The 22761-nt window shown below is 33.2% G+C and overlaps 1 protein-coding gene across 1 annotated transcript in view; it reads right to left on the reverse strand.

The window, feature by feature from the left end:
* The window catches only part of LOC108736661 (transient receptor potential-gamma protein), a 79237-nt gene extending 57476 nt beyond the window's left edge, over positions 1-21761 (reverse strand). Inside the window, exons 1-3 of the mRNA XM_025976012.1 lie at positions 21601-21761; positions 20692-20849; positions 9595-9725 (exon numbers count right to left, since the gene is read on the reverse strand). Coding sequence (XP_025831797.1) covers positions 9595-9725; positions 20692-20849; positions 21601-21628 — 317 coding nt within the window. The 5' untranslated portion in view covers positions 21629-21761. The remainder of the gene's footprint in view (positions 1-9594; positions 9726-20691; positions 20850-21600) is intronic.
* Positions 21762-22761: the final 1000 nt, after the last annotated feature.

Consider the following 22761-nt stretch of genomic DNA (forward strand, 5'->3'; position numbering starts at 1 on the left):
GTTCTGTTTATTACCAAAGCTGCAGTGAGTTCACAAATGAATTACAAATTTAAAAATAAATTTTCAAAATTGTTAGGACTTTTCTGTTATATTTAAAAATCAACATAAATAATTAATCCAATTAAACATCTTGCACTTTTTGTTATCTCACTTCTACGGCTACCAAATGTATCTTCCCCATATCGTAATAAGCAGGGTACAAGTTTTAATAATTAATCATTAATTAAATCGCAAAACCGATGAAGTAGAAGAACAAATCTGAATCTAAAAATAAATGATTGATACAAACTTTATGATATTTATTTGTTTTTTTGTTAACAATAACTCAAAAGTGAAAAATAGGATACATTACCTACGAGATATATATATTTCAATTTCACCCTATGTATAGTATGACAAGTTGAAGCATTTTTTATTTATTGTTATAAAGAAAAGCCTACAAACAATATTTTTCTAAACTACTACTACTTAATTAAATTAACTAATTTATTTTACCATGAAATATCTGCAGTGTCAACTAAGACAATTGATTGATTGATTTATTAAATACAGTGCGTATTTTTAAATTTGACATCTATAAATGGAAGTTAAAATCTTAAGTAAATTAAACAATAAAGTCGGCATTCGTTAAACAATATTTTTTATATTCCTGGCACAATAATTTAGAGACGATCGATAGTTTATATTGATAAATTATTATTTTAGTAATTTTCTCTATAAATTAGTCATGGATTTTTCTAGATCACCGGTAATATTTCTGTCATATTTCCTGTTGTTGTCACCCTGTTTATCTTATGAATTAAAGTTCAACAAAAGAAAAGCGAAAAAACAGAGAAACTCACGAAAAGATGACATCGTCCTTTCATTAGGTGCTTTTTAATATTCTATCACACTTATAATACTCAACACATAAGACCACATTGATGAAATATGAATTCATTCCGCGCGTAATTCTGAAATCTAAATTTAAAACGGTGATTTATCTTGGCGTTATTTTCATTCAAATATCGTTTTCAAAGTAGACGTCTTGGAAACGCCACGATTCTCTCAAAAGAAAAGCATGCTTTTGTATTTCATTCGACATATTGGGTCGAAGGTTTTAGCGAAACTAAACGTGCATTGGACGTAAAAAATTCGATTAATGTGGAGAACGCCCTAGATTATGAATATGTCGCATCTGGTAGGTGTAATATCACCTCCACTTATGCAAATTGAATTTTTATCATCTATTATGCAGTTCGTGCGTACGAAATACAACAAACTGGAAGTAATTAGTGGTAACCCTGGGCAACCGTTATATCTTTCGTAAAATGTTAGATTCTTTAAAACTGAAGTAATAATTATAGTTAGGACGTTCAAAATTGACATAGTCCGCAATAAAACTGTCGCATTTATTTTCTTCTTTATACTTATTAACTAGACTAGAGCGGCTGCTGACAGAACGCCTACTTTTACTCACGACAGATGTTATAGTGAAAAACAGAAAAGAGATGTCAAATAGGAATTGCAGCGGACACTAATAAAGAAAAAGGAATAACGTTACAGCAGTTAATGTGTAACAGAAAGAGAAAAAAAAACTTTTGGGTGTTTCATTCCAACCAGCCAGTAATGCTGGTGGGCGGGCAGTCCCTCCGGACTATGCCGGAAGGTAGGGCGGAAGGCCCTCTTCAGCCTGCTTTCAGGAATCGTGGGAATGGGTGGGTGGTGGTTCGGGTGAGAAAGATGAGACGGACGAAATGAAGACAGAAGAGAGTGAAAGATTATCTGTGGAATATTACTGCCTCAGCATTTGCCTAAGTGATCCAAGGAAACCACATAAAAACTTGGACCAAGGCAGACGGACCCGGAATCGAACCGGCGTCCTCCCGAATGCTAAGCAATGGTCTAGACCTCTAGGTAATGCCGCTCGGTCCAGAAAGAGATACAGACAAGCAGTTTGCTTAAAGATATTTAGATAATTCCAACCAGACAGTTATAAAGCCGACCCTGGTATTTTGTGTACCTAAACAACCTCTAACCGCTGTACCGCTTACTATTATTAGGTTATCTCTTTTCACTTTGTATGTACTCCTCAGGAAGCACTTCACTCTACATTTTCCTAACTTGTAAAACAGCATTTTTGTTTTACTTTTATTTATTTTCATACAATACTGTTTTTCCAATAGCGTTTCCATTTTATTTAAAGCTATATCTAACTTCTTTAGATGCTAATACTGCTATATCATCTGCAAATCTAAGCATACTAATCTTTTGCCCCTGTATATCTACCCCTACAGTTGTAGTGTCTTTAATGATGTTGATCGCGTCTTCGATGTATAGGTTAAAAAGTAGCGGTGACAGTGTCCATCCCTGTCTGACTCTCTTCCTAATATTTACTTCTCTACGTTGCTGCTCCAACTCTATAACTGCCTGTTGCTCTTTATAAATATAAACTAAGTATCACTCTTTTATCTCTGTAACACTTTATAGCAATCAGAAATATAAAATTGTTAAAATCGGAACGATTCGATGCTTTGTGGTTAAATAGTGTGTGATTGTGTGCTTTTTGTTTTTGGAATACCATAAATATTCAACCAATGTATCTAACATTTTATTTTTTCTGTAACTCAAACATCAACTTCTGATAGGTAAGCCGTTCATTAATCAGCCATTCATCATTCATTTTGTAATACGACAATAACTAATTTTCCTAATATGCTTTCGAAAATTCTGCAAAACAGACACTCTGGGACATCGTTGCTTCAAAATAATTACTGTTTCTGTCGGAACAAATAATCACCTCTGCGTTACTAATTAGGAACTCCTGGAACAATTCGTTATCTGCCACCCGTAACCCTTCGAATAAAGCCCACTTAATCATTGACAAAACAGTATTTATGTTTTTTCCTTTTGCAGGTACGATCAAAAACAAATATTGACTTGTTACCTGTGTTACAATTTAACTAATTAACTGTAGGATTTATTTTCTGCTTTCTTGATGTTAAATTACAATGAATTTAACAACAACGTCAACTAACACGAATTACCTACACTTATACATGTACTAATATAAGCGATAGAATTTTCCCTTAAGGTATGTTGAACATGTTGAAAAAGAAATGTTAAAATTACATAATTCAGTAAATTGTTTAAGACAAAATCGCGGACGTCAAAATTACCGAATATAAAAATTTCTTTACTTATAAAATAGATTAAAAATTCGTTAACTTTATGTTACCCTCAGCAACGAATATCTAAAAAGGATGTAATTTCTCAATAACCATAAAGCAAAGTTTGGTGCTTATAGCAGCATCAAGAAAAAAATGTTTTTATTGCAGAGTACCCATCATCAATTAGTTTTAGTTTTAAAAACATTATTGATTTCATACGTGCCTTCGTTAAATTGCGGAAAAAGAAATAACACAAATAGAAATTCTGCTACGCGTATTAACCCGTAAGACCAGAATCAATTTAATTCTCCTGTTTTCAGTAGGTGCAGCTCGTTACACAAACAATTAATTAAAAGGATGTTTGCTGTTCCACTACCGTATTTGGATTCTACCTCTTAATCGAGGATTTGCTAAATGTCTACTTTACATGTTTTTTGATGTTTTTTCTCTCTGCGTGATATTCATTGTTTTCTGATCTTTTAAATACCGAACTTTTATCGAAAGAAAAGTACACGTTTACTGCGCTTGTTAAAAGTTCCTACGTGGAAAAGCACGATTGGGTTAGAAGTGCGCCAAAGCTGGCTTGTCAGTCATGAGCTTTAGGACAAAGTTGAATTACAACTTTAGTCAGATATGGTTGAAGTACAGAATGATGAGATCGGGCCTGACATGGCATACAACCTTGGACTAACGATGAATCCCAAAAATATACCAGAGTTGGCCTAGTGACAACCAATTTCAATCAAAAGGGACCTAGGGAATAAAATTTGTAAGTAAACTATATATAAACAGTTATTTTAAATACCCAAGACTTATTTAACGTTGGAATTAAGAGAATAATTGTTTATTATGGATTATAAAAAGACGAATACAACTAATTCCGTAAATATTTCTAATAATTCATCTTTATTTCTTTACTGACCGCTTAGATTGTATGTCGTCACGATCTGGAGCTCCAGGAGATTAACAGATAGATTATTATTAATTATTATCAATGATAATATTTATTAATCATTTTTCAATCCCGGTTCAACAATCTTTATTAATAAAAAATAATATAATTCAGATTGTTAAAATAATTTCTCCTACATAGCCAACATGGTTCAGATCTTGGACAGAGAAAACTACCCATTGTTGATAGATCAAATGTATGCCTAACTTGGTCAAACCTTGGATTTACTCCGTTCAACCAAAGTTAGGCCAAAGTTCATCCCGATCGTCAACTCATAGTTCATACCTGGTCTCGTATCACTCCATGTCTACTAATTTATTAACGGTAATTTAAATTCAAAAGAACATCTTAACCTTTTGAAACAGCAAATATTTCCGACATCTCAAAGGCTAAATATCAATTTTAATGAAACATGGTATCGGCAAGACGGTTTTGCTCATAATGCGACAGCGGTTCATAACTTTTAGAAGTCAACTTATTAAACGGCTTTCTCGATCTCTCGATTTCCTTCCAAATTATTTTTTTCCTTTGGTGATACATCACCGAATAGATTTATCGGCTCAAATACGAACGTGCCAGTAATTTAGATGAGCTTCATGGAAAAACAGTCGAAGCGACAAATAATATTCCGGTTGAACTGTTAGAATACACTCGCCGAGCGTTTTAAAACAGACTGGGGTATTGTTTTAGCCAGTACGTCAAAAAACAGTGATTGAATCATTGTTATAAATGAAAACATTAGAATATGTATGCACATCGCAATTGTGTGCTAGTGCTATACAGTGACAGCGCATTCGTCAGGCAACAAGAATAGGGGAAACAATCCAATCGTCATCAAGCCTAACAGCATTTCACACATTTGAAATGGATGTAATAGAATCTCCCTCTATATTAGATATATAAGTACTAAAATAACCATGTAAATTCCTTGAATTTCAGCTGCAAAGATAAACTCGATTAGCATTATTGTCTCTTAACGTTGTCACCAAATGAAATTGGAGCCGTCCTCCTTATATATGCGGATGTTTCAGGGTTTACTTATTTCATTTGCTACAATACAGCAACATGAAAAAGTAAAACTTCTTACGCCTTTTTTTTCTCAAAAGCATCGAGAAATTTAAGTTTTGATATACTCTCTAAATGAGTATTTATTTTTCTTTCAACAGCTTTATGTACCCTATGTGAAACTGAACCGAATTAATTAAGTTTCATTCTGTACTAATGTTACATTTGAATGGATAATAACATAACTTAGTTCAAAAAGAGAAAGCAGAAGGTACACTTTCATCTGACCCAAATTCATCTCACCAAGAGGAAAATACCCTACACTGGTCTATCCTCGTGGATCAAATGATTTTTATTTCAGCAATTTCAAGCTCTTGTTCTATTTACCAGGAAACAAATTTATTTAAGAGGAGACACATTTATTATTTGTTTGTAGTACCCATTACACACCTAAGTCTAATCATACGAGTATTTAGAAACGAGTTAATTTAATTTTATGAAGGGTAGAAAGCGAGACGAAAGGCTGCAAAACAGTTAAGACTGATAAAAGAGTCATAACGAGATCCATTGATAACCGATATTTACACGCGTCAATCGAATGTTATACGAATTACTGTTTAATGAGACAGCTTGTATTAATACATAGTTATTTTGTGGTAAACTGATCTCACTGAATTTACAGGAATATTCTTTGTTTCATTAGATAAAACTCTGATGTTATACGTTATCTAATTACAGCGAAGCAATGAGAATTGCTCAGAAGAATTATTGAATAGTTTTTCCTTAATTTAATGATATTTACCTACTTATTAAAAATACTGAACTTTTAATTCAAATAAAAGTCGGTTGATGTTTTTTTTTTCGTACAAAACGCTTTTGAGTATATGGGTAATAAATTTTTACGAGCTGTTTCAATGTAGATTAAAAAACCGTGAATACTTAATCCTCTTTTATAGGGCATCAAAACAAATTCAGTGGCACCATCAGGGTAGATATATCAAGTGCATCCCAGACGAAATTGTAAACTATCTAATTTCTTATTTAAACCACCTAATGTTTCAGAACACTTTCATTACAATCCAGTTTTACAGAAAAAAAATAATTTTTCTCTAAACCTACGCCTTTATCTAAAATCTGAACGCGACGCTACTCGGGATGCTTTGCAGACATCACTAATAAGAAATGAATTTTCTTTCGATAAAATTTTTAAACATAATTATGAAATTTATAGTTCGTTTTTGACACTAATCCTGAGGCCGGCTCTGATTCTAACTCTGGTTCATTAAACCTCTTCAAAGTTCTTCTTCACAATAGTGAAAATTCAGTCAAAATATTAAGACTTAAACTGTTTTAAGAAAGATCATTATGATATCTCACTGCCCTTAATGATAATGATGTTGCTGAAATGTAGGTATATACTTTTGGAGATAACACTCTACTTAGCTGAGAAGCCGCATTTAATCTAGCTAATCTTGTGAAGTTAATGGTAAATACAAAGGTCGATAGGCAGCTTTCATTCATGCAAATTACAAACAATAATAAGGAATATAGTACATTATACATATATACTATTGTTATTAATTACTATATATATGATTTTATAGTTATTGTGGAGGAAATTAATTCAAAGTAAAATTATATATTACACATTTAAAAACTGTAGAAAATTAACAATCTTGCAAATAGTTCAACATTTATCATGTATATGTATCTCTTTATGGCTACTTAAATTTAAGAACAGTTACAATGTCTTATTTTTTTCACATTTTACGGTTAAATTAATTAGTAACTTTCATTAAATTACTTTAAAACATTGTAGTTTGCGGGTTTTCTTTTTCTCTGATATTGTAAACTTTGTCACTGAAAAGATCATCAATATGCGCATACGATCAAGAAGAGGCGAGTGCATCATTTATCCAGATAGACTTAAGCCCGGGTGTCAAATCCTTTTTGAAAATCAATAGACGCCAGCGAGTATATCGTAGGTACCTACGGACTAACGCTGACGAGTCTGATGCACTCCGTGCTCTTTCTTCTAAGAATTTCTGAGATCTGCTCCAAAATTCAACCGCAGTACCGCAATTTAAAAAAGTTCTGGAACGGGCTGCACAGTTAATGGCAAGAATCAATAATAAGGACAGCATAAATTTTTAATTTAAGCACAAACATAAATCTATTAAAATAACAGGATTAAAATAACAGGATAGATAAAGGTTTTAATACGTCAACAACCCAATAAATTAATTGATCAATTAAATATGACAATAAATGAATTGGATTTTCGAAATAAATCTACGGCCGATTTTTTTACACTATTAGTATGTACCAACTTTTTTTGTTGTAAAAAATCGTTTAATAATAGTTAAGATTCTTTTACTCAATTTATATATAGATACCAATTATTATTACTAAAAATTTCCCTAGACAAAAATTTTCAGTCTCTCAGAGTTTTTTAGCGTCTCTGAGAGCGTCTCTGAGAGCGTCTCTCACAGTCTTTCACAGTCTCTCAGTTATTGCCTAGGTGTTTTTATAGATCTCTCGCAGTCTCTGTATGAGAGACTCGAACGATAAAATTGTTAATTCAGAGATTCGAGTCTCTCACAGAGAGACTGAATGAATAAAACTAAAAAATTGAGAGACGAGTCTCTCGTAGAAAGACTGGGATCTCTGAAATATGTTGAAAATTTTAACCATGTCTATCGAGACGCCACTTACTGAGAGATTCGAGTCTCTCGTTCAAAGATTCGAGTCTCTCGTTCAGAGACTGGATACGAAATGAGGATCTCTTTATGAGCAACTGGAGTCTCTCGTTCAGCGCCACTAGAGATACTCAATGAGAGACGGAAACTCGAGTCTCGCCTTAAGAGACTCTGAGAGACTGAACATTTTTATCTCGGTCTTATAAGGGGCATTTTTTTAATGTACATTTGATTTGAATTTTTATTTATTTATTTAGCTTTTTTAGAAGGTATTGGTTAATTAGACTAATTAGTAGAATGCTTTTATATTAATTTTTACTAACCTTAAATAGTTTTTTCAATTAACTAATTGGTTCGCAAATAATATTCACTAACTTGTAGTGCTGTTATTAAAGCTCATGAAAATTGTGTGAACTAGTGAGAAAAAGTAATGAATGCATTTTTGGATATTTCAACTCAAGAAGTTTGATATTAGTTACTTCTGATTTTAATTAACAAAAACGGCGAACAAAATAAATTGAAATCGTTTCTTGTCTAAAAGATAAAATGCGCCGTTTTCACATTTATCTCTATGGAGTCCGTGACATGTAAGACTTGGAAGATTTTCCTAGAAGACAACAACTTCCTGCTTTTCTTTACTTGTTTACCGTCTACTCCTTCAAACAATGGTGCCTCATACATTCCACGTCAATTGCGTTAGACGTAGAAGTGCACAAACGAGATTACATTGATGGTTTGCAGTTCAATTTTCGAAAATGTAAACCAAAAACTTAATTTCAACAGACTAGACGTGTATTTTGAATTTAAAAAATAACAAAAAAATATTTCCGTACTTTTCAAAATCATTCAATGAATGCGTTGTAGGTTTATTGGAAATTTTATGCATTTGTAAATATGAAAAGTGAATTTTATGTTCGAGTCAGTCTTTTACATTGTTGTTTTACGGTGCAATGAAAACAGAACTAGATAGAACGTCAAAATACAAAATATTTTTTATATGGAATTGTACTGTACCGTCAGGAGTTCTACTTTTTCCCATGAAAATGTTGATCAATTACAATGTTGAAATTAGCCGTTGAAACAGAAATACAATTCAAAGAATGGGTATCGATAGGCTTCATTTTGGCTCCAAAATAACGAAAAATACAATTTATGTTTTGTTTATATTTCCTGAAAATAGACTGTATGCCTGACAACAAAATATATTTATAAGGGAAAAAAACTACAATTAATATTACTTATACTTATGTGCTTATACCAGCACATGCCAGCTCCACGAGTAATGTCAGTACCTGATGGGGTGGGGTGAAAATAAGGCTTTAATGATGCCCCTCTGGACTCAAATAATAATATTGTACGTATGTATGACATTAGGTAGGCGGAATACTTACAATTTCCATATTAAATTATTGGCTATTTTAAAAAATACTTGTTGCCGCACTCTCAGGACATCATATAAGAACGAATTTCATCCTTATATGTGTGTCATAAACAAAAGTGTTTTAGTCAATTTTTAAGAAAAAAACTACCATTTATAAGATAAACGCTTGATGTTATGGAAGTCGATGAAAATTGAATGATTTTCGGGCGCATTTTTGAAGACTGGACAATTTTGTAGTTTGGACTAATTCCATTGAAGTTAATCTCTAAACTACATTTCTTTTCCAAAACTAATATTGTGATAATAAACTTGTGAAAATAAAAGAAAATATGTCAGTGTCGGCAAGTGATGTGACGTACATTTATTAATACGTATAGTTAAGTACATAAATTTAATTACTGTACTCACCGCCTTGTGGAGGCAACATCACCACGTTCTACTGCTAAAAGGAACTTCTTCTCATCTAGAGATAACTGAGCCATTTCCTGATGGGGCCTTATCACGTTTTCTTCCTCCATCATACCGTGTATGCTGTGTCTCTGTCGAGCAGGAAAAAGGAAATTTAAAATTAACAACACTCATAAAAAACAGACAGTTTCTCTATCCTACCGAAAATTGACAAATTTGTTTCCATCATGGTTCTCAAATTAATTTGAAAAACAAAAATTTAAACGAGAAAAGCTCCAGTTCAGCAGTACATTCAACCCACAACTTCGCACTAAACGCGAACTGTTTTTTCTCAAGAATAGACGCAAATAACAAACAAATTGTATTAGACTACCATCTCAGACAATAACAATCAAGTAAACAGAAATAACGAGTTGTCATCGTTAGGCATGTCTTCATATCGGACATGATGAGTGTGTGTCCTCAACACATGAAAATGACAACAAATACATACTACAAACTTATCTAGAAAACTGCTGGCGATTTCCCTCGAGATTTACGTAAGCTCTTTAACCGAAGATTGATTGGATTGATTAGAAAATTCCATTATTATGAGCTCAATTTTGCGATAGGTATGTCATCCCTATTTAATCAAAAATTTTCGACGAAAGTAATACCCCTTTGGGTTAATGGGTTTGGTTTGATCAATCATGCCGGAAATTCACATTTATAAATCATCATATAATTCCTGAAAGTCATTACCTACTTTGTTGTGTCATGCAAAAAATACCATTTCCCTTATAATTATTTATTAATTGCTTTGTGGACAAAATTTTCGGGTTTTCGTCTTTTTGTAATTCGTTTTTTATTTTTTCGTAATTCGTTTTTCGTTTATATAAGCTTTGGTATGCAACATTTCTAGTCAAACTCCGAGTATTAGTGCTGAATTCGGTTTTCTTTCTTTTTTATCATGGCTATCGGCAACAGCCGGTTCGAACCATCCTTTATGTTAGTGTCAATTGAAATTTATTTGATTCAAAAAGAGAAAATTCCAGTCAAACAAAAAACTGTAAAATGAAGATGATAAGTAAATTGCTCATACATGAATCCATGCATTAATATAACTCCTAATTGGAGGTAATAACTTAAATAGAATGGATTCAGCTTGCCAAAAACAAAAGATGATTTTTCGTGAAATTCTTTAAATTATGAAAGTATTAAGTGATACATAAACATTGTTGTCATTAATAAAGTAATTTCAGAGTAATTCGTCGATTTTTACCGATCATATCGATCACATCGACTAGATAATTGTTTAAGTTTCGATTTTAAATTTATAAAGTTTTTCTGTTTTAGTTAAGGATTCTATTTCCATCGGAGGCATCCTGAATATGCTCAAGCTAACCTAAGATGAAACGTCAGTAATAGACAGGAAGGAGGTTGACCCAAAATCCTGAATGTCATTCAGGTACGTTGTTCTATCTAAAGCCTTATCAATGTTGAGTGTAGCAAATGCGTGTAATTACTTCTTTTAGTATTTCCTCAATGTAATAAAACTTATACCGTATGCAAAAGATTCGATCCTAATGTGTACTCCATGTGAATTGCCGCTTCGCAGAAATGTATTTTCGTACGTAGTTGCAGCAACTTCCAACAGCTATCAGTCGGCGTCAGCGTTCCGTCCTTCCGGATTTTGATAAGAATAACATATTATAACTCACTATAAAGATCTGCGCTTTCGCATACGGTATATTTTGCTTCTCACAAGATATCGTATGTGTACAAAACGATTTTGATCACTTCAAGACTTGAAGTTCAACTTGAAACTTCTGTATTCGTACGATCGTAACGAATGTTTTCATCGAGTATATTATGGTCATAAAAAGGCGAATTGAGACATAAGTGAGCTTCATTTTATCTACTCTATACATTGCTAGATTAATTGCGGAAGATGCTAATTCTGGCCGGTAATTACGGTGAACGGTAGCTACTGCGAAATATGAAACTTCCTGGATTTTTTCACTGGCTCGTTTAACGCGAGCAAAACTGCAATATAAAATTGGGATGAATACTGAAACCTTTACAAAGTTCAAATTTTGCGGTAGTTATTATATATGTATATGCACTTTGCAGGTAAATGTGCTACACGAAGATTAAAATTCTACTAAAAAAAGATTTAAATATATTTTTCTGGAGATTCTTTCTGCTTTAATATCAGAAGTACCAAGCAGCGTCAATTGACTCTGTGTTATTCAAAAGGACTCCCGGAGCAAGCAATTTCCTTGAGGGGGACAAACATTTATTACTTTTATTCATTTAGTTTGAATAAAACTCATTCAAAACAAATTGTTTATAATAACACCTCCGTTTTCAAGTTTCCACGAAAATTTTATGTTCCTCAGGAAAACAACCCCAAAATCTCTTAGAAATAGTACCTACTCGTACACTCAATTTTGTTATGACGCAAGGGGTTTATACATATGTATATATAATGTTATTAAATAAAGTTACAAAGGCAATACTAAAAGCGCCAGTAAATTGTAATGTATTAAAGATAATGATTTAGTGATTTTGTTTAAAAAGCCATCAAAATTTTTTCATCGGTTTCAATTTAACTGAAAGATATTGAATCCATCAAAAAATGATTCCTCTGTGTATACGTATGAATTTGTTTGTTTAAAGTTACGCTCTTTACATCAATGAATGTTGTATTACGAATGGCTATTTTAGCCGAAAGGTTAATTTACTTCCAATCATCAACGTTTTTATTGTTTATTATTTAACGCCAAAGAAAGAATGATTCCAAAATATTGAAGAAATATTGAGTAAATAAACGTGTAAAGTTTATGAAGGTCCTGAGCACTATTTGAAACTTGTTTCACATCACACTAGGAGATTTTTTAAACTTTTTACGCATGAATCTTGATAGGTTGGATTACTTTGTTGTTTCAAAAATGTCTGCTTCCAGAAGATACACAGGAATTCAAGATTGCGAATGCCTCAAGAACCCTTAAAATACAATTTTGAAAGCATAAAAATGCAATACGTTTTTATTTTACAAAGAACTTTTATAATATATACAAATTCCCTGTTTTACAAAGTCAGCAAAACTTTAATGATTAGAATAAAGTTTTAGGAAATTATGTAGTAAATGTATGTGTACTTTTATGGTATACTTATACATAGGATTTGAAAAACCGATTAAATAGAAAAATTGTTAAACCCGTTTCTCCATAAATCTCATCTAAAAATTGACAAAATATCAATATCCGGTCTAATTGCGACTAAAATTAGCACTGTGCCAAAAATTCAGAACGAGCAGCCTGGAATTTCTGTAATGTTTAATTTTCTGTCTGTAAAGATATCTGATTTATTTCTTTTAACAAATGTTTCTTGGAATTGTGCCAAAGAAACTACTTTTCACACCCGTTTCAGTTTGCACATCAATTCGTGGCCTGCCTTAGCACTTCAGAATTTCCAATGGACATCTGTTTTACTCTAATTCCGCATTAACTTGTCCATACACTACAAATAGATTTTATTAGGCAATAAATGTTCAAAAATTTAAGTGTAGTGTAAAATGTCTAAATGAGTAACCCCCAATAATTGCAGTACCCAACGACGTTAAAGGAACAAAACGAGGTCGTTAACATGACAGTGTAAAGTTCGAACGTTAATTTTAAAGAAGGAAAATCACTGCAAATTTGTTCTTGTTCTTCTTGATGTGAGAGGGGGTTGAGGAGAGGGGGCTGAGATTATTGCAGAAATTAATAAAAGGGGGCCCTGAGTGGCGTTTCAATGACCGAGCGGCATGGCCTAGAGGTTTAGACCATTGCTTAGCATTCGGGAGGACGCCGGTTCGATTCCAGGTCCGTCTGCTTGGTACAAGTTTTTCTGTGGTTTCCTTGGATCACCTAGGCAAATGCTGAGGCAGTAATATTCCACAGATAATCTTTCATTCTCTTCTGTCTTCATTTCGTCCGTCTCATCTTTCTCACCCGAACCACCACCCACCCATTCCCACGATTCCTGAAAGCAGGCTGAAGAGGGCCTTCCACCCTACCTTCCGGCGTAGTCCTGGCTGGTGGGAATGAACCACCCAAAAATTTTTGTTTTTTGGTGTTTCAATGGGACGTGTTTCGATTGCATAGCTTGTAATCTGCGTCAGGTGGAGTCAAAGTGGACCAATTGCTAATTCTTGAACGATTTTGATGGTTCAGAATTGAAAGTATAAAAGAATGGACTGAAAATAAAAATATTCGAAAAGGATAATGTTTTTTAGTAAGGAATGTTGAAATTATATTAAAATGAATGTAATATTCAAATTCAGCTTGCTCCAATTAGTCAGAATCGAGTCATATATTTATAACTGAAGGAAGAGGATTTCAATATGGGTGACCCCCCGGAAAGACAAATTTAGATTACGGTGATTTTTTTCTTATTTATTATTGATTTAAAGGGATGTCGATCACGCTTTAGAACGTAGATCACCTCTGAAACTTTTGAGAGGGTACACAAAAAACGTAATGTGTCATAAAATCAAATTTTTCAAATTTATAAATAATCAAATCGATTCAGTATTTAATGAAAATATATGAATTAATTTAACAGTAATACTTAATACAATTTACAATACAACTATTCTGAAATTATTAACCTATTTTTAATGTTGTTATAACTGTTGTAATACATTTGCAGCCTTCGCTTAAACCGACTTTGCTTGTCACCATTATAGTACAGCCATCATGTATTTCAGGTGGATAATTTTGTAAATCTGATGTTTGTAAACATGTTTACTAAAATTCACAGCAAATTTCCCAAATTTAATATGACGGGCTTTACAAACTCGTTCACCTTTAATAAAACCCCATTTTCGAGGTTTGGTGTTGCACCAGTCACGTATTCTACCAATCCCAATATCGTTTTCAAAAATCTATAATTGCACGGTTCGCTATAGGGACCATGAAAAAATTGCCTTTATCACCGCCATGTTATTTACGCTTCTCCCATTTGACAGATTCCAATTGGTCATAATTCAACATTAAATGTTACACGTGCGATATTAGTCGGTGTTTTTGCAGATGTAATATTGTTTCTAATCAAAAACGATTACGTCAAACGGTAATTAGGATCATGAACGTTACGGGGAATAATAATTGCTGACGTTATCAGCACCCCAGCGCTATTTATTCTCCCCGCCAAGCCGAGTGTCAATTTCGGATAATGCTATCAAGTTTACCTTCCTTTATTTGTCGTTAATCTATCATGATATTATAAGAAAATGTCGGCTTTTAAGAAAATTACTGTGTACCAATACCAAACAAAACGATAAAACTCGAATTACATCGGACACCCTTTATAAGAAAAGAGCAGCCGGGGGAACGATAAAGTAATAGGGTCATCTCACACTTATATATATGTATAGATAAACGTTGAAGTTATTTTCGGTATTTATTATAAAGGGAAATAAATTAAACTTATTAATCGAGATGCATGGCCTAGAAGTTTAGACATTCGGAAGGACACTGGTTCGATTTCGGGTCTTCCTGCTCCGGTCCAAGTTTATCGGTGGTTTCTTTGGGTCACTTAGGCCAAAGCTGGGATAGTAATAAAAATTAATATTCCATCACAGACAGACAAACAGTAAACGTACAGCTCCACATTACTGTTTGGAAGCGTTTGAAATTTGAAATTCGTTCAGAACTGACACGAGATGAACGGCTTTGCAGTACGATAACAAGCCCGCACATTTGTCTCTTGCAGAGAATGAATTTTTGGCCAGGAACAATATCCTGGTGTGACTCCACCCACCCTATAGCCCTGATCTGGCTCAAGCGAATTTTTCTGTTTCTTTGCATTACAACTCGTCTCAAGGGTCATGAACCTTATCCAAAGAGTAATGACGCGCATCTTCGACAGCTTCACATTACACAAGTGGGAGGAGTGCTGGTGCAAATGCGTTGCTCTTGGAGGCGACTACTGTGAAGACATGAGCGTCTAATTAGATGTATTTTTTCAAATATACGAGCTTGTGTTAAAATTACGTTTTCTTCATTGCTATTAATTAGGCAGGTGAAAAGTGGCTACTTGCACTAATGCAAATCGGTCAAATTTGAACCACACGCGAAACTGGTATATGTACCTAGATAATAAATAAAACACGATCGTTGACGCACAGTATAAAATGATTTCGTTTCCCACCAGATTATATTGTTTGGAAATAGCAAGGTGGACGCAAGCAAATGCAACTATTAGGTGGATGACAGTTCGTATACGTTCTCGTTAGTCGCAACAATTTCATTGTAATTTTATTCTAGTACGTATTGATAGTTGTTTGTTGGATGTTTTGCAAATGTATTAAAACCGTAGATTAGGGTGTGAATGGTTAGAACATCCATGCCCTCGCACCCTTTCGCAGTTTGTCGGAATAAACAGAGAAGGTTCAGTAAATTCGGAATGCTAGATTCGTACAAATTTTAATTCAACCTAAAGTTTTTAATGCATTATTCATTGCAAGTCGCGGTGAAACAGTTCAATTATGCGGTCGGCTTTGCCGGTTGACGGTACACAATTTATAGAAAAATACTGGGAACGAAATGGCTGCATCTCCTAAATTACGCCGTCAGACAATCCAATCCAACGCAGCGATAACGTCGCGCTGCGCCGTCACAATGCATTGGTATAACCTTTCCTTTCCCCAAACTCTTTGGATTCTGTCCCTTAGGAGTTTAATTAATTTGGTCAAAGATATATTTTGTCGTGGTTAGCAAATAACCTAAGACGGTGTTTTATAGAAATGAAATGGGTACCCAGATCAGAACAGTAGTAATAATAATAACTATAATGACATATAACGAAACCATACATTTCTAATTAAACAATTTTATATTTTAAGTGAGACTCGTCCTGTGTGCTCTATTTTTTTGTAATTATTCAATACGTCTCACATCGAACAAAATAATTCGAAGTGGTCTGTGTTCTGTCGAAACTGCCAGACGCGAATCGCGATTTCGATCTTTTTGGATCTCATCAGCGCATCGCAGGCAGCTCCGACAGAACACAGACCAACCCTTACCTGCTGTCTTAACAGCCCGTTTTAGAAAATACCACAAATGGCGCAGTAAACGCCATCTGTAGCACGATGCTACATTTTAGGATTACCTATGCTCCAGCAAGGTCCATTTAAAAATATGGATATCTACTTGCTGAAATTGCACATTTTTAAATGGACCTTGCTGGAGCATAGGTAATCCTAAAATGTAGCATCATACTGCAGATGGCGCTCACCACGCAATTTGTGGTATTTTCTAAAACGTCTCACATGTTTTAAGATTGTTACCACCTTTTTAGTTCATCAATTCTGTTCAATGGAAACACCTCAAATTATTTTTACTTTTATTGAAATACAACTAGTGGAAAGATATTCTTACGGCATTTGTTCCACGATCTACCCCACTCACTTATTCTCGTGCTCGTATAATATAAACACCAAAACGTGTCTTGATACAAGTAAACGTAGTTTTAAGTGACAAATAATTTTTTTCTTCTAATATGTCTTTGTTTCCCTGAATGATCATTTTACTTAGGGAACGTGTCAATACTACGTGAACTATTTTTTACAGTGTTTTATCCCCCCCTCGGTGACCACTCGTAGTATGTAATCAAGACCCCCTCCCCCTCTAGTTTTCACACAGTAATTCATAAATATGCTTTTAATTATTTTTTTTGTAAACAGAAAGTCTTGAAGATAGCTCGAAAAGTGCGAGATTTTTCTAGACTATAATATCTAAGTGACGAAATGACCAAGTGTGGTATTTTGGAAGACCCCTCTCCCCTCCCCGTCACCTGAGTCCATACCCATACATATATTACTCCTCACCCTTGTTCTTCTAGTTTTATATTCCAATATCGAAAATAATCCAGGATATACAAACGTAGGAATTATATGTAAAATTGATTAAAAAGAAATATTTGTTGAATACCGAATTACCATATGCATTAATAGTTTTCGTTCTAGTGTCATAGATAGTTTCCAGTATTACATAGTTTCATTTATTCAGCAGTGCATGAAATTAAATTGAAGCAGCCTTAATCTAAACTAAATGTTGCATTGAGATTGGATAGGAACTAGCGTGAGAGGGTAGTCGTGACCTGAAAAGGAATCTACATGTTATGCAAATATTCCAATGAACATCACATATAAAACTTCGAAAACTGTATCAAACGAAGATTCAACCGAATGCCGGAGTACATACAATAAATTAATATTACTTTCTGAAAATAAACCGGCAGTAAATTAGCTTGGCTCATTTCAGTTTCAATTGAACGATAGGCTTCATACTAAATATTTATTATTAGGTAACCTATATTTCGCCACACTGGGACTTCATCAAAAATTTTCAAGACTCATAGTCGTGGTAATAACTATTACGATATGCTGTAAAATTATTGAGAGATTACGGTTACGTCATCGACATAGTCTATACGAAACAATCCAAGAAGTAACTGCTGAAGTCAGAAGTAAGGGAGCCGTGATGTAGGTAATGTAATATCTATACAATAAGTAATTGTAGCAGCAAGTTTTTTCACAAAAATTCCATTTTCATCTAGAAAATTATATTTGAAGACCATACTGCAAATATCAAGTAATTCGAAATTCTTTTGCATAGGTTTTCTATTAAATGTTATAAAACAAAACAGCAAAGACTGTTAAAATTAAGAAGTGGTAGTCTAAATGATTTTTTGGTTTGTTAATTTTGTTAATTTCTGTACTGCTTCGGTTCTAAAAGGCAAGGTCGGTTGAAATTCCTCACGTTTCAGTAGCAGGAGTGGCGAACTTCTTCAAAGAATCTTCCACTTCCAGTGCTGGATGTCGACTGAAACTCCAACGGCCGACGCCCTTTAGACCAGAATCAGTCGAGAATCAGTATTGCATAGTTCACCAACTGGCCGCGAAAACCTTTATCAATTTATTTTGAAATTGTTATGAAAATATATACAAATATTCTGCTCAACTATTTTTTAAAAGAAATTGTTTTTACTCGTGAACTAGTCGTACCTATCGATACAGATTACCGAATTAAAAATACACAGAGTATACCTACACCCGTTAGATTTAGGAACATCATTTTTTCTTGATTTTTCTCATTTTAGAAGTTCCTTCTTTAAAGCATAACAACCTTATTCTCGTCTTAGTCTGCAGGAAATACAGATATCTTTACGATCGATAATTATTGTCGCCGCTTTTTATGCTGACATGCTGATTTTAATGAAGTATCTGCTAGTACACTTATGAAATATGGCCTCCTCTCTTTTAAAACGTACAAAGTGTCTATATTGAGTACATATGTATATGTACAATAAAGGCGAAATGAAAATCGAGCATAGGGATATTTTATTACATGCAATCATCAAAGGATGGTATCATCTTTTGAAAAATGTGATGATGTATAAAAAATTCGTACAAATACTTACAGCCTTATTTCCATATAAACCATAAAGTAATACCTAAAGTTCTACAAATACGATTCATAGCCTTTAAAGGGTATTATGCCTTGTTCAAAAGATTTTCACCTGCTTCTCTGAAAACTGTCCTGAACTAACCCAACTTAAAAGTCCTTTAAACAAAGCGTAGCACCTCTCAAAGGCTTTAAATTGCATTTATTGGCCCGGTACTACTCTATTATTTATATGAGAAGAGCTAAAGATACTTATACGCATTTTCCTATACCAACCCCCTCGTATTATTGAAATGATACTCAATTTCTGGGTGGAATAAATGTCTTGAATACAATGATAAAATTGGTACACAATTTCTAAGTTTCTATTTTTAATATTCTTCATTAAATGAAATTCCTATGATTTAAAATTATTTGCACTAAATCGATTATATCAAAAGTTAATTGTAGAGACAGATAAATTAGTAAATACTGTATACGTATTATTATAAAAACAGATTGAATTAATTTCAAGTAGGTATTGTATAAATACAAACAATAGGTATCCAATGTTTATTCTCTTATTGTGCTATGAAATTTTGTAACTAATTTGCATCAAAATCTAATGTCATTACAGTTTTATCAGTTGCTTTTTGTTACTGTGCTTTGTCTTCGATAACAATAATATATTTCTTCTCATATTTGGTGGCAATTCAGTTTGTTGTATGTTTTACGCCTTGTTTCGCATGATTATCGCATTTCTGGTAGGTGAAAAAGGGGAATACCATATAGAATTGTCTTCACCTTCTTGACGAGCATACCAACACTACTTCATTAGTTGAACTCGCGTATTGTCGCTAAAAATTTTTGACGATAATATAATCACTGATGAAAATAGAGAAAGAACGGATGTAGTTTCCTATCACAGCTTTACCATAAAATATTCCTTCTTCGACATCCTTAAAGGCAGTTACAAGTAATTCTTTCGCTTTCTCCTATTTTTAACAAGCTGTTCTATAAATCCGACCAAGCCAACTGTCTTAAAATGCAACTACTAAATTCGAATAAATCTTTCACTATCGAAGTTTACAAGAAGCTTAGAATAATAAAAGAAATCGATTCCAGACTTTTCCTCGATCCAAAATGTTACTGATGCACTCAATAAAAACAACTGAACATTTGAAAACCTACTTCAACATCAATTTCAACTTCAACACAAACATAAGGGCAAAACTAAAGAAATTTATTTACAAATATCCAAAAAAAAGTTTCAGAGCCATATTTTTTGAAGTTATAAAAATAAGGGGAGTAAATTATTACCTTGTATTACATCAGTTAAATCGCTCGTTTAATAAACCTCCACTTTCCTCTTCATATTAAACGTTTATATAAATATATAACCTGTACATCAGGCACTTTGAATTTTTTTGGGTTAAATTCAATGATTAATTATTTGAATTAACTTCAACTACTACGGACAACCTCAAAGTAATAATGAAAAATTGTCGCTACTGTTACTCTGCAAGAAATGCTTTTGTAATTTAACAGAAGACTCAATAAATATCGGAAATTTAGTATCTCCTTTTAAAAAGGAATCAAGGTTTTATGCACTTATATTGGACCATTAACATGTTATCTAAACTTGCTTGAGTGGTTTGCGCTAGTTTACAAAATCCCTTACCTTAACTTTTTTATCAGGTGGTTTTTCCAACAGGCACATGGTCTGTGTAGGTCCGTCCATTTTCGCCATATCTATGTATGTATCGCTGCCTCGCTTTCCTAAGTTTTCCCGAGGCACCGCCTCTTGACCCGTCTCTTTCTCATCTTCGCAACCGCTCTCTGAAATTAAAACATAACAAATTGGAAAACAATAAATTAAATTTCTTAAAACTACAGCTTTTTTGTATCATTTTGCAATTCTAAAAATAGTACCTACGTTTAATTTTTACGAATAAAACTTAAAATTTCTAAATATTACTTCGAGGTATGGTTTTCTTCTATTCGATGCACCAATAAAGATGAATCCACTTAAATTTTTTATGTTACTATATTTATGTTCTTAAAAACGTATTTTAAACATTGTTCCTGTTTGGCCAATAAATTTTGGATTTTTGTCAAAATCCACCTTCGAGTTTTTAATTCCTTAACTTTAGGTCTGTTTCTTTTTTAATAAACTAATTTTTAGTTTTTTTCCATTAAAAGCTGTATTCAGACTTAATGGAAATGCACAATTTTAATTTACATTATTTTATTGATTTTGCAATAATTATTTTGACTCATACTGCCTTCTTTAAGTTAAATTTCTTTACCTGAAGAAGACGTTATATGTTTTCAAAAGTAATTATTGTGACCACATTAGATGAGGTAGTCGCATACAAAGATTCTTGCCCATTTAATAATAATTAAATTAATGTATTATATTTTTGTATTTATTATTATTTTTTTCAGTTACTTAAGTTTTTACTGACAATTTTTCAAGCAATTGTATCCTAAAATAATTTTGTAGTTATATCTGTCACATCTAAGCAACATTTTTGTCAAAACGGTCGATTTTTCTTATGATTAAAATGTTTTAATTTATAAGACCTACTTTTACTTTTGCCGCAGCAATGTGGCATTTGTGCTTTGAACTGGACTTATCCCAAAATAACCGTTTTCACTTTTACTCATTCGTCGGCAAAATGAATTCATTATCTCAATACACTAAAACAATCGACAACCGACCCATTTCATACACTAACGAAATGAATTTCGCTGGTCGACTGATTTTTTTTTGTGGTGTTCCGTTACTTTTTAACTTCGCGCTTCAACTAAATCATTCCGATGGCCGAATTTTCTGCAAATGCTTCAGATCAAACACAAATCAGTTTATGTTTGCAAGTTTGTGAAAATATACAAAGCCAATAACTCCAGATTCTGGATATTCTAAACTGAACACTTAAATACTTAGATATATGTATGCTTATATATCTACTTGTATGATTTATGGATATGAGTTCAAATAAATTGGACGGAAACTAAAACATTATTAATAACTTTTGGGAAAGGACGATCTGTAATATTTAATTTTCAAAACGTATGGTTTACTACCTGAAAGGATCATATTTCTGTTTATTCCGATCCACTAGAAAATTTTGTGTCTCAGAGACATTATTGTAGTTATTAATTAATTAATTTCGCTGGCAATCAATAGCTCTGATTTGATTGGTATTTTGTGTGTAATACTATTTATTAGAGCAGTCAAATTGTAGAGCAAAATGGTAAATTAAGATTTTACATAAGCTGGACGCCGAAATATGTGTTTGATATCAAAGAGCATCAAGACCTATAAATCTCAAGTAAATTTGATCACAAACAAAAATGCTCCATACATATTTTGCCACCCCTTTTCACCCCTTAGGGGTTGAATTTCGAAATATTCATATTCCTTGCATGCATCATAAAGGAAACCTTGTGTGAAATTCAATTTGATTCAGATGCTGTCCTAATTCGGGCTTAAAGACCGTCTTCGTTCGGAGTTGCTTCCTAATTAACGTTTCGCTAGGTCTACATCCAACATCAGAGATGGAAGAATCTCTGGAGAAGCTCGCCACTCGTGCTAGCGAAACGTTAGGGAGCAGCTCGAACCGATGACGGCTTTTAAACCCTAAACAGGACAACACTGGCCGCGAAAACGTTTACCAATTTGTCCACTTCTGACAATTCCGATCAATAACAAATTAAAACGTCTCTTTCACGTTAAATAAGCCAA

This window comes from Agrilus planipennis, unplaced genomic scaffold, assembly GCF_000699045.2.
Source record: "Agrilus planipennis isolate EAB-ADULT unplaced genomic scaffold, Apla_2.0 scaffold12, whole genome shotgun sequence".
NCBI classification, from domain to species: domain Eukaryota; kingdom Metazoa; phylum Arthropoda; class Insecta; order Coleoptera; family Buprestidae; genus Agrilus; species Agrilus planipennis.